A 17192-nucleotide genomic window follows, 5' to 3' on the forward strand; every position below is an offset into this window, starting at 1 on the left:
TTATCATCACCTTGAGTAATAACCAAAAATGTAATTTACAGTTACATTTAACAATGTTGTTTAGTTGTCTGGCCTTCTTTTTATTCCTATGTAATTGCACACCTTTGCTACACAAATGGTGACACCATAGCAGGCAAGTCAAAACAACCATGTCTGTAACCAATAACACAAATACCATTAATATTACACATAATGCACCAAATACAGCAGAGACACAATTACGCTGCAGTCCATGTGGTGACAGAGCGTCACATGCCCCAAATGGCTTAATTTCACGTGTAATTAATCCAAACAGCCTCCCTGAGAGCTTTCCACTTTCTCCCGGTGTTGGAGGAGGAGACCAGAAATTGTACAGCCAGGGAACCTGATGGGCCAGTGTTATTGTAATTATCTAACTGTCAGTTTGGTTTTCCTACACAGGGCTCAGGTCAGGCAACACAGTAATGTTAGTAAGGATAGCCCTGGTGAGCTGTGTTGTATGTTTACACTCATCAGCAATATCAAAACCAATGACAGACAATTATTACAGCCTGTTCTTGAAGCTGATGCGTGACAAGTTGGTATAATACAGTGCAAAAACTCAAAATCTTACCAGGAATTTTTTTCTTATTTCTAGTTAAAATGTCTCATTTTTTGGGGGCGGCAGTATGGGCTCAAATTAATGCCATAAGTATTTTGTATCTGTAAATAAACTTTGTACTTGTAGAAATATTTTCTGCGTGTGCAAAAAATATTTGTACTTGTAAAAATATTTTGTGCGTGTGAAAAAAATATTTGTACTTGTAGAAATATTTTGTGCGTGTGCAAAAAATGTTTGTACTTGCAAAAAATATTTGTACTTGCAAAACATATTTGTACTTCTAGATACAAAGCTACAAATTTTTTACAAAGCTACAAACTTTTTTTTTTACAAAGCTACAAACCTTTTTTACAAAAGCTACAAACTTTTTGTACAACTACGAGTTATGGCAGTGTTTTGACGTGCCAAAACTAAGAGCCAATCAGCGATCTTTGGCACGGGTTTCAAAGGGTTTCTGGAGAGCCAATCAGATCATTGCATCGCCTACTGACGTCGCCGCCATATTGGATGTGGCAAGACGGGGCTGCAAACTAATACAAGTGAATGGGCTTATTTTCATAAAGCACCTTTCTACAAATCTACAAAGAAATTTACGTTTTACGTCTCATTTATTCATTCACACACACACTAATATACTTGGTAAACAGTTAGGCACCAAATATAATATATTTAATTTTCTCAGACGGCAAAAATAAGAACTTTATTGATCCCACATAGGAGTAATTCATGTTATATCAGCTATAGAGAACAAGGTAGTGCCGAAAAACAATATATATCCCCCCTCACAAAAATAGACATATTTTTTTATCAACAAAACAAATTAAAAAAAATTCAAATAACAAAATAACATATTTGAACCATTTTTCAGACAATAAAACAACAATAAAATGTAATGTAATGTGTAAAAATGTAAAATATGCTTTGTTAATGAGAGAATATGTTTCTCTATTTTTCTTATTTTTGTGAGGGGGGATATCTATTGTTTTTCGGCACTACCTTGTTCTCTATAGCTGATATACTGTAACATGAATTACTCCTATGTGGGATCAATAAAGTTCTTATTTTTGCCATCTGAGAAAATTAAATATATTATATTTGGTGCCTAACTGTTTCCCAAGTATATTAGTGTGTGTGTGAATGAATAAATGAGACGTAAAACGTAAATTTCTTTGTAGAAAGGCGCTTTATGAAAATAAGTCCATTCACTTGTATTAGTTTGCAGCGCAGTCTTGAACATCCAATATGGCGGCGACGTCAGTAGGCGATGCAATGTTGTGATTGGCTCTCCAGAAACCCTATGAAACCCGTGCCAAAGATCGCTGATTGGCTCTTAGTTTTGGCACGTCAAAACAGTGCCATAACTCGTAGTTGTACAAAAAGTTTGTAGCTTTTGAAAAAAAGTTTGTAGCTTTTGTAAAAAAAGTTTGTAGCTTTGTAAAAAATGTTTGTAGCTTTGTAAAAAATGTTTGTAGCTTTGTAAAAAGTTTGTAGCTTTGTATCTAGAAGTACAAATATGTTTTGCAAGTACAAATATTTTTTGCAGACGCACAAAATATTTCTAAAAGTACAAATATTTTTTGCACACGCACAAAATATTTCTACAAGTACAAAGTTTATTTACAGATACAAAATAGTTATGGCATTAATTTGAGCCCATACGGCAGTAGCTCAGGTGATAGAGCGGGTCGTCCAATGATCAGAAGGTCGGCGGTTCGAATCCCGCTCCGTCCCAGTTGCTGTCGTAGTGTCCTTGGGCAAGACACCTTGCCCTGTGTGAATGTGTTTGAATGTGTATGAATGTTGGTGGTGGTCGGAGGGGCCGTTTGGCGTGGAATGGCAGCCACGCTTCCGTCAGTCTGTCCCAGGGCAGCTGTGGCTACAAACGTAGCTACCACCACCAGTGAGGATGTGTATGAATGAATAATGATTTCTGTAAAGCGCTCTGGGTGCCTTGAAGGGTGCTATATAAATCCAAGTCTTTATTTTTATTATTATTATTTTAGTCAAAAAATCCCATTACAAGAGTCATTACCAGAAAAATAACTTATTTGACAATTTTCCCCTGTTTCAAGTAAATTTTTACTTGAAATAAGTAGAAAAATCTGCCAGTGGGACAAGATTTATCTTCTCATTACAAGCAAAAAAAATCTTGTTCCACTGGCAGATTTTTCTACTTATTTTAAGTGAAAATCTACTTGAAACAGGTGAAAATTGTTGTTTTTTCCAGTGACGAGTCTTGTTTTAAGTGTAATGAGATTTTTTTTGACTAAAAATGAGACATTTTAACTAGAGATAAGACAAATATTTTTGTTAAAATTTTGAGTTTTTGCAGTGTAGGCAAAAACAATGATGAGGAACCCTAATGATGGTGATCCTACAGAAAAACACAGTTTCAACATCACGTTATCTTAATAAATAAGACTTAACTGTCCTGGAGCCGCAAAGACGAATGTTGCACAAAATGCAAAACATATAGATGCCATTGCACATCGTCTTTAGAAAACAGTAATTGATGTGTTGCAATGTTGTTGCTTCAGTCAGAGGATTCTCCAGGCTCTTCAGCACATGCCGGTACACTAGATCATTACTGCTTACAAATGCTGCCTACATCTAGACCAGGGTTCGGCAACCCGCGGTTCTAGAGCCGCATGCGGCTCTTTAGCGTCGCCCTAGTTCAAAAATGTTTGACCTTTTTATTCCTTTTTTTCTTCTTTTTTTTTCTTTTATTTCCTTTTTTCTCTTTTTTTTCCTTTTTTCTCTTTTTTTTCTTTTTTTCTTTATTTTTTCTTCCTTTTTTCCTTCCTTTTTCCTTTCCTTTTTAATCTCGACATTTCTACTTTTTTCTCGAAATTTTGACTTTTTTCTCGACATTTCTACTTTTTTCTCAACATTTCGACTTTTTTCATGAAATTTTGACTTTTTTCTCGACATTTCGTCTTTTTTCTCGACATTTCGACTTTTTTCTCAAAGTACTTAATGAAAAAAAAAAATCTTCCCCCAGTTATAACTAATATAGATACATGCAGCAGGTGTTGTCTTCATTCTAAGGCTGATACAAGACTTTTCATTTTTTGCGGCTACAGACATTTTTTTTTGTGTTTTGGGTCCAATATGGCTCTTTCAACATTTTGGGTTGCCGACCCCTGGTCTAGACTGACAAACTCTACACCTAACGATAATTTCCCTTTGAGGATTAAAAATGAAGAATTGAATTGATCTGAATTGAATTGAAAGATCTCATTGAAAACTAGTCTGTAAAGGTTTGATCCTCTGTGTGTCATACTTTTGGCAGCGTCCACACTTGATGAGGCTGTTGGCTTCTCTGATGGATGGATCATACATGAAGCTGGGGTACGCGGTGTCGCAGGGCTGAAGTGCTTCCACCTTCTTTTGCTTATGAGCTGGAAAATGGCCCATACAAACATTTAGATTAGATTAGAATATAATAACACTTAAACAACCTGACCTGTTTTTTTTAAATCACATGGAGGAATCATGTTAGTATGCCAGTTTGAATCATAATGTGATGGCATTTCTTCTTCGTAAACACACACACACATGCACACACACTTGTGGGTATGTACTCACATGTGTGATAGCCAGCTTTGGCTGAGTAGATGAAGATGGATCACAGATACCACAAGGGGAACACAGCAAGAGGATCATGAAGGTGATAATAGAGATGATGATGAGAATGCAGCAGTCGTTGATGTGTGACGTTTGAAAACAAGACACAAGCCATTGTAAATGATGCATGAACATGCAAACACCACATCTGTTTTTCTGTTGTCAGCTCTATGTAAAACTATTGGCTGGTCTCCATGCCTTTCCTTTCTTTCCCAGGTAATAGAATGAACAGTATCTAAACGGGCTTCCTCACACAAAATGCCCCTCTTGATATGTATCAGTCTGGGTTCAAAAAGGGCCATTCCACTGAAATGTCTCTGCTGTCTGAGACAGAAATCCTAAGAACAGCAAGAGCAGCGTAAAGTGTCATGGCAGGGAACACATCTTCATTACATCACCTTTCTACAGAGATGCCCCAAGGCTCAGTACTTGGGCCCCTTCTCTATGCCATATACACACACCTCTCTAGGCCAGATTATTCATTCACATGGCTTCTCTATTTACTGTTATGCAGATAGAACCCAACTCTGTCATTGCCACTGGATGAGCCCACAATCTCCTGAATTTCAGCTTGTCTGCAAGGAGGAAGGATCATCACCTTCAACTTAACCCGTCTAAGACTGAAGTTCTAGTTATTCCTGTCCATCATTCGTTCAGCCTTCATATCAACATAAATATTGTAGTACTGTCAAGCAATTAAAAACATTGAGTGATTAATTAATTAAGGTCTGTAATTAATTAATCTTATTAATTGCTTTTTTAATCCCCTACAAATTCCTGACAAAAGCCCTCAACTTGAGGTGTTTTCCTTTGAATTCATTACATTATTGTGGCAGATCAAAAGATTGATATATAACAAAAATAAAGTGGATTCATAAAATAATGTATTTCTTTTTTTAACAGCTTGAACAGATGCAGTCCTAGCCATTTACAACCACTTGGCAAGAACGTTGTGATCTATTTTGAACTGTAGAATTATTGCATTCCTCTCACTTTGGATAAAAGAAGTATGCTAAATGAAATGTAATGTAACGTAAAGTAGATTAAAACTTCTCTAAAAGTATCACATACCAACTGTGTGACTTGTCATGTCAGCCTGTGGTATCTGATTTCACTGTTTATCTCTATCTTATGTACGTTGTCCTTGAGTGCTAGAAAGATGGCTATAAATAAAATGTATTGTTACTATTGATTTTTTTCATCATTATGCAATGACACGCACAGAGGGATAACAGAATCTAGGCTCTGATGATCATCTTACCATCCACGAAATAATCAGAGTGCCAGAGGCCACAGAAGTTGAAGTCCAGAAGGAACCTGTAAGGGAACATATAACTTATAAAAACATGAACCATATTACACCTGTTGATGAGTCATTTCTTACACAATAAAAACAAATGGAGTCGGTCGTAGCGATTGAGATTAAAAAACCTCCCCGCCGGACCTCTATATTGATGTAACATGACAGCAAGACCCTAACCAACGCATCCGTCCATCCATCGTTTTTTTTACTCTCTAACTGCATCAGATGTACTCGTAGCAAAATGTGTCTGGTCTAAATGCTTAAAGGAAATATCTTAAAGATTATATTAGAGTAGCAGTAGATGGAAATGAAATTTCCCAAGTCTCACATACTCGTTTTTTTAGGTATTTTGGTTGATGAGAAATTGAATTGGAAAAAACATATACATTTCATTCATAATAAAACTGTGAAGTCATTGGGCATCATCAGCAAACTGCGAAATCTCGTTAATATTTCTTGCTGATTAACTAAATATTATTCTATGATTTATCCTTATTTGATTTATGGTAATATTGTTTGGGCAAATACAAACCCTTCCAGTCTTCATCAACTTTATTTAATGCAAAAAAGATTTGTAAGACTGGCAACTTTTTCTAACTCTACGGATCCCTCTACTATTCTTTCAGTATATGACATAAATATTCATCAGATATGTGTGTTTTTATACAAACATATGTTTTTGCCTTTTTCTTTACCGCTATCGTTTAGGAATCTTTTTAAATATAATTCTCAAATACATTCATATAATACTAGACAGGTAAATCATCTTCATCTTCCTTTTTATAAAACTAAACACGGCCAGTATTCCCTCAGATATCGTGGTGTACAGATATGGAACTCCAAATCTCACGTTATCAAAAGCTCTGGTGGATATGGTGAGATTTTTAAAAGAAATGTATCATCTCATTTAATTCACATTTAAAAAATGTCACAAGCTTTCTTGTTGATTTTTTTGCTGCTGTTTATTTTTATTTGTGTATGTGTTTGTGTGTGTTGATTATCTGTAATTATGTAGTCTAACTTTCTTTGTTTTTTGTTTATAGTTTTCGTCTTGTTGTGTTTTCTTGTTTTTTTATTTTTTTATTACTGTTTACTTCCTAAATTGAGGGGAGGTCTGCTGCTAAAAAATAAAATAAAAAAATAAATGATGTGGTCACATGATTCAAGTTCACGTAGTTTCCTGCTTTTAGAATACCCAATCAGCAGAGACCACCCACCCGGTAGCCGCTCTGGGCCGGACAACGGCTCTCTCCTACTACAGGGCAGTTTTTTGTCCCCGTAAAGGTTTCTGAAGACCACAGTACATGGCTGTTCCTGGTAATGGAAACACACGCAAACGGCCCGGCCCCGAAAAATCTACCTGGAACTCCCGCTTGTGGAAACGTGCCTTATCACCACTGCTCAAGAGTGCACATTCTTTTTGAGAATGTTGTAAAAATATGGTCTAATAATACTCTGCTAACAAATAAAAAATCCTCTTATATCATATACTTACATCAGAGCGTTGGAGAAGATCCATCTAATCAAGGCCACAATCACATAGAATGGCTAAAGAAAGGGAGACAGAACACCACATTTATAATGATGTGTGTTTGTCAGTAATGTTTGATTTTCATTTGATTTATTCTTGCATTTGTGGGAAATAACCAATGATAATTATATAATGAAAGACTCCAAAGCATTTGCAAACATTCTACTCCACAAATGCTGGAATCAAAATGTCATCTAAGACTGTCTGATATCATGGTCAAAAATGTATTGTTATGAATAACTTAATGTAGTTGCAGGTGATAAGACTTACACTGAGCAAAGGTCGTGCACTGCTGGCATGATGGTGGCTATTTTTGCACATAGCTTGGTAGTCAAACAGTGAGACTCTGCAGACAAACATTCAGGTTAATTACTGACAACTGAACATGATGCCAGGATACTTTATCCTCATAAAACATTGAAAAACAAAAATACATCTGCCTGAAAATTTGTGTCTGATTGTTTCTAAGTAAATGTGTGGCAAAAATGTGTGATATACTTTTTGAACATTCCCATCTTGATCAGTGACGCCATGATGGATCCATCCACCTCACCAAAGAACCGACCAACCTGAAAAAGACATGGTAAAGGCACGAATTAGTAATAGCATTTTGGAAAATCAACTCTTGGAACAGTCAACATTAAAGGCAACACTGATGATTGGTTTTAAAAGTGATAAATGACTGCTTCCTAAGCTTCAAGTCAATGTTGTGCTGAGACACCCATCCACCCTGACATTCTCTTCAAGGGATGCAGTCACGGTGAACTGAGTCACTATGGCTCATAGTTTATAACAGAAAGAAGTTCATGAAATTATTCTCAGTCAGAAATAAGTGGTGAATGTGTTTTATTGGCTCTTTTTAATAGTTATATGGTGTGTTTTGCATCCACCATCCAGGTGCACCACATAATACCTAGAACACCGGGCTGCAAAACACCAGGTAGATTATTCTACCAAAACACCTGTCTATGCCGATTGGAGGTCACGAAAGTTAACATTGTGTGGGTGCGTAACTACGCCGAAACCATGTCAGACTGCAGTTTTCTCTGGTCCCCTTCCCAATCTGACCTGTGATGATATGTTTAGCTGCATGTCATAGCTTCGTTGCTGGTTGTCTCTGTGGTCCTCAGAAAATGACATGGCCTTTTTTAACAATTGGAAGTTGTTTTGGGAAAAGCCTGGTCTGTTTAGAAGAGAAAACATTCACCCCACCCAAGATGGCGCAGCTCTTATTTCTAGAAATTAGCTTGATTTCATTAGACACTCCCCCTGACAATCCACGATCCAGGCCAGGATGCAGAGCTGCAGTTTTACACGCTTCTCTGATGCTCTTCAGGGACTACCACTTACCAATAAAAATATATATTTAATGTCAACAAAACCAACCTTGTTGACACTAAAACACATAATAAGCTTATATGTAAGTAGATCTTCATCATATGCTGTATATAAATACTGCCATCACTTCTCATCTTCTTACAATAAAACATACTGAAACTATCGAGGGCCATAACCTAAATTCTACCTCTGCAGCTACTGTACCCTTAAACATGTGTTTTTATGGCAACACGCTGAGGTCAGGATTAATGTTTAGGCTCCTCGTGGCTCTTAACAGTTAATCCAGATCCAGCAAGCAGCTGGCAGATGGAGAGCAGGCTAAAATATGCTCATCTCCAAACACAGGAAAATACATCACTTCAGAACCAACTAATGGGGGAAATAAAGACATTTATGGAAGCTAACTAAACTTAAAAGTATATGAATTAAAACTCTGGCTTATCCCTGTTGCAATCAGTCATGTAAGATTGTCACATTACTCATTAGGTCAACAAACGTGACAAAGTTTGTCCAACTTGACATTATTAGGTTCTTCATCAGTAAAACACAAGATATTTGACCGGCCAATTTAAATCATTTTACGAAGATTTATAGACCAAAGAAAAAAGTAATCGACAAATGAAACAATAGTAAAAAAAATTTAAAAAAAATAAAAAATTTAAATAAAGTGCTTCCACTTTGTTAGTCATGTAGTTATTAATCTTTACTCCCTGGGGATGATCTACAAGGGATTATACTCCTCACTTTATATAACTGCCTCTAATGATTTACTTGCATGACAAGAAAAATGTACTCAACACTGAGTCCTATAGACAATAGAAGGTACAGTGTTACACATGAAAACATTTATTTGAAAAAACCTACTCTGAGTGAGGAATCTCAATTTGGAAAAAACTTTGGAGTCCTTGCAAAAAACAAGACTTCCTGAGCATCCAAAACGCACTTGTATGCCATCGCTAATTGTGCGTCTATACCAGCATCTTTACTTTTGAATTTAGATGATTTTTTAAATGTTCTTTTATTAGAATGAAGCTAATGCCCAAAGTCTAAAGTGAATATTGTGGTGTATTATGATCCACAGTCACTGGACTAACTAAAGTTAAAACCAAAATTCTATACATTTTCATTTTTAAGCTTTTTCACACTTTTCTTTTAAAGAAATAAAAAGCTTTTCCAACTTTACATAGCTGTACAAATGCATGGTTTCAGTGTAGATGGGTCATTCTGTCGGGTACTTTGGCAGCTTGCCCCGCTCCATCTAAGCTCCGCCAGGGTCAGATAAAACTACCAGGTGCAATAGCTGCTGTAATCACTCTTAATGGATGAGAAACATGGAGATTAAAGCCCAAACTGCTCAACATCTCATAAGCAGACCAGATGTTGTTTTCAGCACATTCAATGATACAGCTGCCATTAAACATGTAAATCATCTTTAGACACCAACTGCAGGTCAGAGAGGACATCCACAACTCTCACATCAACACTCATTGCAGTTATTATTAGTAGACAAGCTCCTGCATATTTTGTTAAAAGAAGTTTGCGAACTACTCTTTTGCTCTCCAACACGGTCCACCTTTTGTCTGAAGATCCGCAGGATGAAAATGAGAAGCAGTTCTCACCAAGAACGGGCCGAAAGAGGCCACCGGACTCGGAATGCGGACAAGGTTGATGCTAACATTGACTGCGTTTACATGCAGTCAATAACCCTTTTAAAACCCAAATTTTGGCAATAACCCGAATTTGCACGGCCATGTAAACACCAATATCCCCTTTGAATAACCAGAATTTGCTCTTATTCCGGTTTTTAAAAACCTGAATATGACCCCTGGGTTACTCCTTTTAAAACCCGAATATTGGGTCATGTAAACGCCTAACGGGATATCCCCATCAAATGGAACATGCATTTGTTTTCTGCGCATGCTCTGTTCACAAGGAATCTTGGTCTTTTGAGTCCAGGACGTTCTTATAAACATGGAGAAACACAAGACCAGGCCACATTTTTGGACCAATCATTTTATAAATGTAATGAAGGATATAAACATTTTGGCATTTGTAGACGGTAGAAAGTACCAGGATAGCGAGATTTACTAGAAGGAGAGCGAAAAGTTGAGCGAAGCATTATTAGGGCCCGAGCACCTTCAGTGCGAAGGCCCTATTGTATCTGTAGGAATTTTTTTTCTTTTTCTTTTTCTTCTGACAAAAGGAAGGCCTTTTTGCCCCCCTAAACGTGCCCAAAAAGTCACCAAATTTTGCATGCAAGTCAGGCCTGCCGAAAAATTTGATATTTAATGGTTTACATTAATGGGCGTGGCAAAATGGCTCAACAGCGCCCCCGGGAAAACTTTGTGACTCAAGCCCCACAATACGGTTTGACGTACATGCACGAAAATCGCTACACACCTGTATCAGTACACAACTTAAAGAAAAGTCTCTTAGCGACATGGCCGAAACCGAACAGGAAGTCGGCCATTTTGAATTAATCGTGTCACTTTGGCGCAATTTATGCCATTCCTTCGGCAGTTAATACGGCCTGAACCGTAACGTGCCCCCAAGTGTGTTATACATCAAAATGTGCGTCTCCATCCTGCGACAACACGCATTACTTTTCTCTTTCAAAAGTGTTACCGTGGCGACGCTAGACGCCAAAAAGCGCGCCCACTCTTCATCTGGTCTGTTCAGACCGAAAAAACTTTGCGCCTCAATCCCCAGAATACGGTGTGACGTACATGAACGAAAATCGGTACACACCTGTATCATGTCGCAACTTAAAGAAAAGTCTCTTGGCGCCATGGCCGAAACCGAACAGGAAGTCGGCCATTTTTAATTTATTGTGTAATTTTGGCGCAATTTATGCCATTCCTTCGACAATTAATACGGCCCGAACCGTAACGTGCACCCAGGTGTGTCATACTTCAAAATGTGCGTCTTCATCTTGCGACTACGCGCATTACTTTTCTCCTTCAAAAGTGTTACCGTGGCAACGCTAGACGCGAAAAAGCGCGCGTCCCCTTCATCTGATTGGTCCATATTTGATAGTTCTCCAAAAGTAACCAAATTGTACATGCAAGCCAGGCTTGGCGATACATTTGATATTTCATGGTTTGCATTAATGGGCGTGGCCTAACGGCTTAACAGCGCCCCCTAGAATACTTTTCTCTGCCATAACTTTTGAATGGTTTGGCATAAAGAGTCGTGGGTGGTGTCATGGGACTCTGTAATGAGTCCTTGACCTTCATTGGCCTGAACTAGCCCCGCCCCTTCTTCTGATTGGTTGTCCCTTTTTTCTGCTATAACTTTTGAATGGGTTGACATAGGAAGTCGTGGGTGGTATCGTTTCTGATATGCTTATGGGGGCGGTGGCCGTGAGTGCGAGGGCCCGTTCATCGCTGCTTGCAGCTTTAATTTGTTTTGAATTTGGATACAGGAAGAAGAAGCGGAAATGACGCTATCTGCGTCATGACGTTCTCCGCACATCGCTGGTTTGATCCAGATATCCCAAATGATTAATTACCATGTAAACGGAATATTCCGAATGTTTCAGTAACCACAATATTAGCAATAACCCGAATTTTGACTGCATGTAAACGTAGTCACTGGTGCTAACCCCCGGCCACATGATGGCAACGACCACTCGGAGGACGAGGAGCCTTGCCTTCCCTCCGTGGCCAGGTTGATTGAATCCTTTCACATTGCTTGTGTCCAAAGCTGAAGACTTGGAAATCAGAAGCTGAAGCTTCTATTTGAGGGTTTTGGGAATCCCAGAAAACACTGAGGGGCCTCAGGCAACTTTTTTGCTGAGCAAATGACAAATCCGGAGCCTTCCTATTGCTAAATTTAGGCCGCCACCCACTGGCTCCCAGGCCCAAACCAGGAGCCCCTTTGCACCCGATGATTGTTAAAGTCCACCACTTTCAGGTGAAACAACAGATGCTCAGGTTTGCGAGCCAGGCTGGTGTTCGGTGGACATCAGGTGTGCTTCTTTCCAGATTTCACAGTGGAAGTAGCTAAACAGAGAGCTGCATTCACCAGCATCAAGCAGAAACTTAGAGCAGCCAAGGTCAGAAATGGGCTCTTGTTTCCCCGCACGGCTGCAGCTCACGTTCAATAATGAGAAGCATATATTCATCATCCCAGAGGCCTCAGAAAAATACTACAAGGAGAAGATTGCCCCGGCCCGGCCACAGCCTTCTGCTTCAGGGTGATTCACAGACTTCAGCCCAACCCAACTCTCAGGTCAAACTGCTTGAAACAAGTTGTCCCAAATTGTTTAAGGTGTCTCCAAGGTGACTGGTCCTGATATTGTTTCTCTAATTTGTTAATATTATTACAGTTTAATTTCATGTGTGACATTTTTCCTCTGATTGTAGTTTTGCTAATGTACATATACAGAGTACTGGTCTGGTGCACAGTTTGGATGCACAGTGGTTTAGGATTTTGGTGCTTCGTTTGGGGAAGTACTGGAGTGGGGTGGGGCTGGTTTTTATCTTTTTTTATGGTTTTTATCTCCCACACATGTTTCTTTTTCTGTTTTTTTTGTTGTTTTATCTTTTTGTTTCTTGCTAGACTAAGGTTAATAGCTCAACAATTAAACTCTGCTCATGGAACGTACATGGGATTCAGAGCCCTGTTAAACAGAAGAAAGTTCTTAAATACAAATACAAATAGCTTTCAACTGAGAGACCCATCTGAGTAATGTTGAACATCAGAGATTAAAGAGAGATTACCAAATATTTTATTCCTCCTTTACATCGAGGAGGAGAGGGGTTTGTTCTGATCCACAAAGCCTTGCCTCTTATTGAAGTGAAGGTCAAGAGTGATAAACTTGGACGTTATGTAATGATAGAGTGTCTCTATATGGTGAAAGTGTTTCTTATTTGAATGTACTGTATATGCTCCACCAATATGTCCTCTTGACTTCCACACCACAAGTATTCTCACTGTTTTCTGATTGGATTGTTGCTTCCTCTGTAATTTTGGGCGATTTTAACTGCTGTCTCAACCCTCGCCTAGATAAATCCTGTACTGGGGCAAGATCGAATGTCTATTCTATTCAGTCACTTCTCGGCTGCTGTAAAGATTGAAAGCTAATCGAGACCCGGACGGCCTGCCACCCTAATAAAAAAAACAATATTCCTTCTATTGTAAGGTACACAAATCCTCCTCAAGGGTTGATTATTTTTTCACTACTAGCCATGCCCTTTCAAAAGTGCTTTCATGCTCAATAGGTAGTATTATTATTTCAGATCATGCCCCATTGTTTTTGGTTTTGCCCAGTAAAGAACAGCGCCCTCAAACACAGTGGTGTTTCAAAAAAAAAAACCACAGATTTTATAAAATACTTTACTGAGCAGCTCAAGCTCGTTTTGGCTAAAAAGGATACCCCAGAAGTCTCTTCTAATATGCGGTGGGATCCTGCTAAAGCTGTGTCTAGGAGCATTACAATATCCTTTTTTGCCCATCTCAGGCACAAGAAGGAGGCAGAGCGGCAGAATTTGGAAAAACAATCAAAGAAGCTCCAGAGAGAATTTGATATCAACCCTGCCAGTGACTTTAGATCTAAAATTGATAACACAACGGCATCTCTAGATACACTTATGTCATCAAAGGCTCAGAAATCACAGTTTTTTACTAAACACAGAATGTATGAGTTTGAGATATAAGTCCAGTATAGACTTGGTAAACTTAGTTAAGTCCAGATCTGACTCACAGGCACTAGCGGAGGAGGCGGGGGTGCAGGGGGGGCGGCCGCCCCGGGCCCACTGGCTGGGGGGGGCCCACGCAAGAGGAAAAAAAAAAAGTGTTCTGAATAAAATAAGGAAAGTTGGACTATATAAAAATTGCTTTCATATGGATACATTTGTTTAAAAAATAAAAATGAAAGATGAAAACTTAGCCTTAAAAATAAAAATATCCCCACGATAAGTCATGAGATAAAAAGTTGAAATTATGACTTTTTATGTCATAATTATGACTTACCGTGGGGATATTTTTATTTTTAAGACTAAGATTTCATCTTATTTTTTTCTTTTACTGGCGGAAATGGGCTTCCATAGACATCACTGGATGTCATTTGATTTTTATCTCCAGTTTGATACTTATATCTTAAAGTCCGCATTAGGCTTATAATTAGGTTTGACATAATGACTGGTAAATCCATGGTGCTGAAACCTCATGTGAATGGTTCTGACCGTGTCGCCTGCGTGCTGTGGTTGTGTGTCAGAGGGGCTGATCTGTGGCATTTTTAGCGATTATGTTTTAACGGGGATGTTTAGGCCACAAGGGCCCATCTAGAATGCTTCGCCCTCCCTAGGCTGGGACCCCTGCTCCGCCCCTGCTCACAGGCTATTTATGGAATAAAAGATGGGACAGGTAAAATAGTCGATTAGTTAGGATATCGATAGATGCTTTCAAGGGTTTTAAGAATCTTTATATAAAGCCATTACTCCACCTCAGGTTTTTCAGACCCAGAAAGATCGGTTAATAAGCCCCATCTCACAAAAGGAAGTAAAAGGAACTCTCCTTAAAATGTTATCTCACTCGTTTAATTCTGGCCACCTCCCAAATACTATGATGGATACCAACATTTGGCTGATGCTGATGAAAGGCAGACCATCGTAGGATTGCTCCTCGTACAGACCAATCGCTTTTATTGATGTAGATCCAGACTTTATTTCATTGGACAAGACTGGATTTATTCAAGGATGTATTAGGACTATTAGGAGACTGCTAAATATTATTCAATTTGGTACAAACTTAAAAGCCACAACTGTCATAGTCTCTCTTGATGCCGAGAAGGCTTTTGACAGAGTTGAATGCTTATATTTACTGAACGTCGTCTTTAATTTTAACCTAGGAGACAGCTTCATTAAAGGGATTTCTCTCTTATATGATTTCCCCCCTGTGCTTCCGTCATTTCAAATGGTTGGAAAATCTCCCACAATTTCAGATGCGGGTGGCACTTGGCAGGGCTCTCCAATCTCACCTTTTCTGTTTGCAAAGTTTGATTTGATTTAAAATGTGTGTGTGGCACCATCAACAGCCTTTGACAAGGTGACCTGACACTGCGAGAGGTGCTGTGATAATCTAAAAAGTCTGAGATGTTTGCAGGAACTTTGACTGCATAAGGCTCTGAAAGTGACAACTAACAACTATTGATATTCACACTCCTGTAAACCCACTAGAGCAACTGACCTGAAGCATCCCGAAGGCAATGGCGCAGAGAGTGCTGACAACTTTGATTGGCCTTGTGCTGAATGCCATTATTTGCTGAGAAATGAGCAGAGGTCAACTTTTTGATACACTGCCCAGATGCGCTGGCTTGCAAAGATCCCTTGTGTTGGTGATAAACACGCCATCTCCCTTTTCATGGAAAAATAAATGGGGCTGGGGATGATGCAAGAGATTTGTTTATGTGCAATGGACATCTGTCATCGGCCAGATGGCTTCCTGAGCATGGCCCTGCTGGAGGTGTCTTTCTGGGATCAAAAAAAGAAAACCAATACAATTTCCCTTTCCACTCTCCCCTACTTCCCCATGCATCCCCAGGATGAAAGACTAAGGACTGAATGCATTCTGTTGGTTTTGTTAGTTAAAATGTCTTTTATGAACAGTGTTTTGCTAGTTACTGAAAAATAGTAACTAGTTACCATTACTAGTTACTTCATTAAAAAGTAAGTCAGTTAGTAACTCAGTTCCTTAGACCAAAAAGTAATGCGTTACTATGAAAAGTAACTTTTTAGTTACTTTACAGTAAATAAAAACATTATTTTAAATGCTCCCATTAATGCCCCTCTAGCTTTCATTTCAGCAGGTACTGTATGGATTTGCATTTGCAAAAAAACACCTGCACCGCGAGATTTCGGAGAAAAAGACGCTACAGAGTCGGGATGCAGCAGCATCAGAGCAGTGAAATAAGTGCGAGGCGGTGCTGATCTCCGCAATTTGAAGCCTTCTATAATAATTGTAAAAAGAATTTCACTTATCACGGGTTCTTTTTGGAACGTAACCCCCGCGAAAAACCAGGGATCGCTGTAATGACAATATCTCACACACTCGCCCACTACGTTTCCTCTGTGTGTGGGGAAAAAAAGCTTCACTGTAGCCAGAAATAACGGAGTAACGTGCAAGTGTGCATGGTTGTTTGTCTCTATATGTGTCCCTCAGATAGACTGGTGACCTGTCCAGGGTGTTCTCCTGCCTCTCGCTTGAAATTAGCTGGGATAGGCTCCAGCAGACCCCTGTGACGCTGCAAAGGATAAAGCGGGTATAGATAATGGATGGATGGATGGACACAATTATAATGAATTGGAATTAAATAGGGTTTAAACACATTTATTCTTTTTTATACTGACTTCAATCATATTCATGGTCACATGGATCTGCTGGAACACAACATTCTACTCAGGCCACTAGTCCATCGCAGAGCCATGCAGACAAACAACCACTAGCTCACACTAAATCCCATGGTCAATTTAGAGTTACCAATTGGCCTAACATACATTTTTTTTAGACTCTGGGAGGAAGCAGTAATGTGACGTAATCAACGGAAACACAGAAAACACGCAAATTCCACACAAAAAACTGAAGCTGGAATTTGAAGCCTGTTGCAGAACACCAAGCCCATGCTTTCTTTGATTGACATTTAAAATTAGACATATAATCCATAGCAATTTGACAAATTCAGGATAATCCCAGTTTGTTATCCCAAACTGCAAACCATAAAAGCTGCAAACACTAGCAAGCTCGTTAATCTGTTTTGACCAGTAGAACTTAATCACAGCTGGTAATTGCCAAACAGATTGTCAGTCATTGTC

At 38.8% G+C, this 17192-nt stretch overlaps 1 protein-coding gene across 4 annotated transcripts in view; it reads right to left on the reverse strand.

Annotated features, from left to right (window-relative positions):
• Positions 1 to 17192, reverse strand: part of LOC133444415 (voltage-dependent calcium channel subunit alpha-2/delta-4-like) — an 81327-nt gene that overhangs the window by 2957 nt on the left and 61178 nt on the right. For 2 of the 4 annotated variants that reach the window (XM_061722190.1, XM_061722189.1), the window contains 6 exons: positions 7540 to 7610; positions 7312 to 7387; positions 7006 to 7058; positions 5469 to 5524; positions 4169 to 4189; positions 3864 to 3981 (listed from right to left, as the gene is read on the reverse strand). In XM_061722190.1, coding sequence (XP_061578174.1) covers positions 3864 to 3981; positions 4169 to 4189; positions 5469 to 5524; positions 7006 to 7058; positions 7312 to 7387; positions 7540 to 7610 — 395 coding nt within the window. The remainder of the gene's footprint in view (positions 1 to 3863; positions 3982 to 4168; positions 4190 to 5468; positions 5525 to 7005; positions 7059 to 7311; positions 7388 to 7539; positions 7611 to 17192) is intronic. The other 2 variants (XM_061722192.1, XM_061722191.1) reach the window with 1 other exon arrangement.

This window comes from Cololabis saira, chromosome 5 (assembly GCF_033807715.1).
Source record: "Cololabis saira isolate AMF1-May2022 chromosome 5, fColSai1.1, whole genome shotgun sequence".
NCBI lineage: Eukaryota > Metazoa > Chordata > Actinopteri > Beloniformes > Belonidae > Cololabis > Cololabis saira.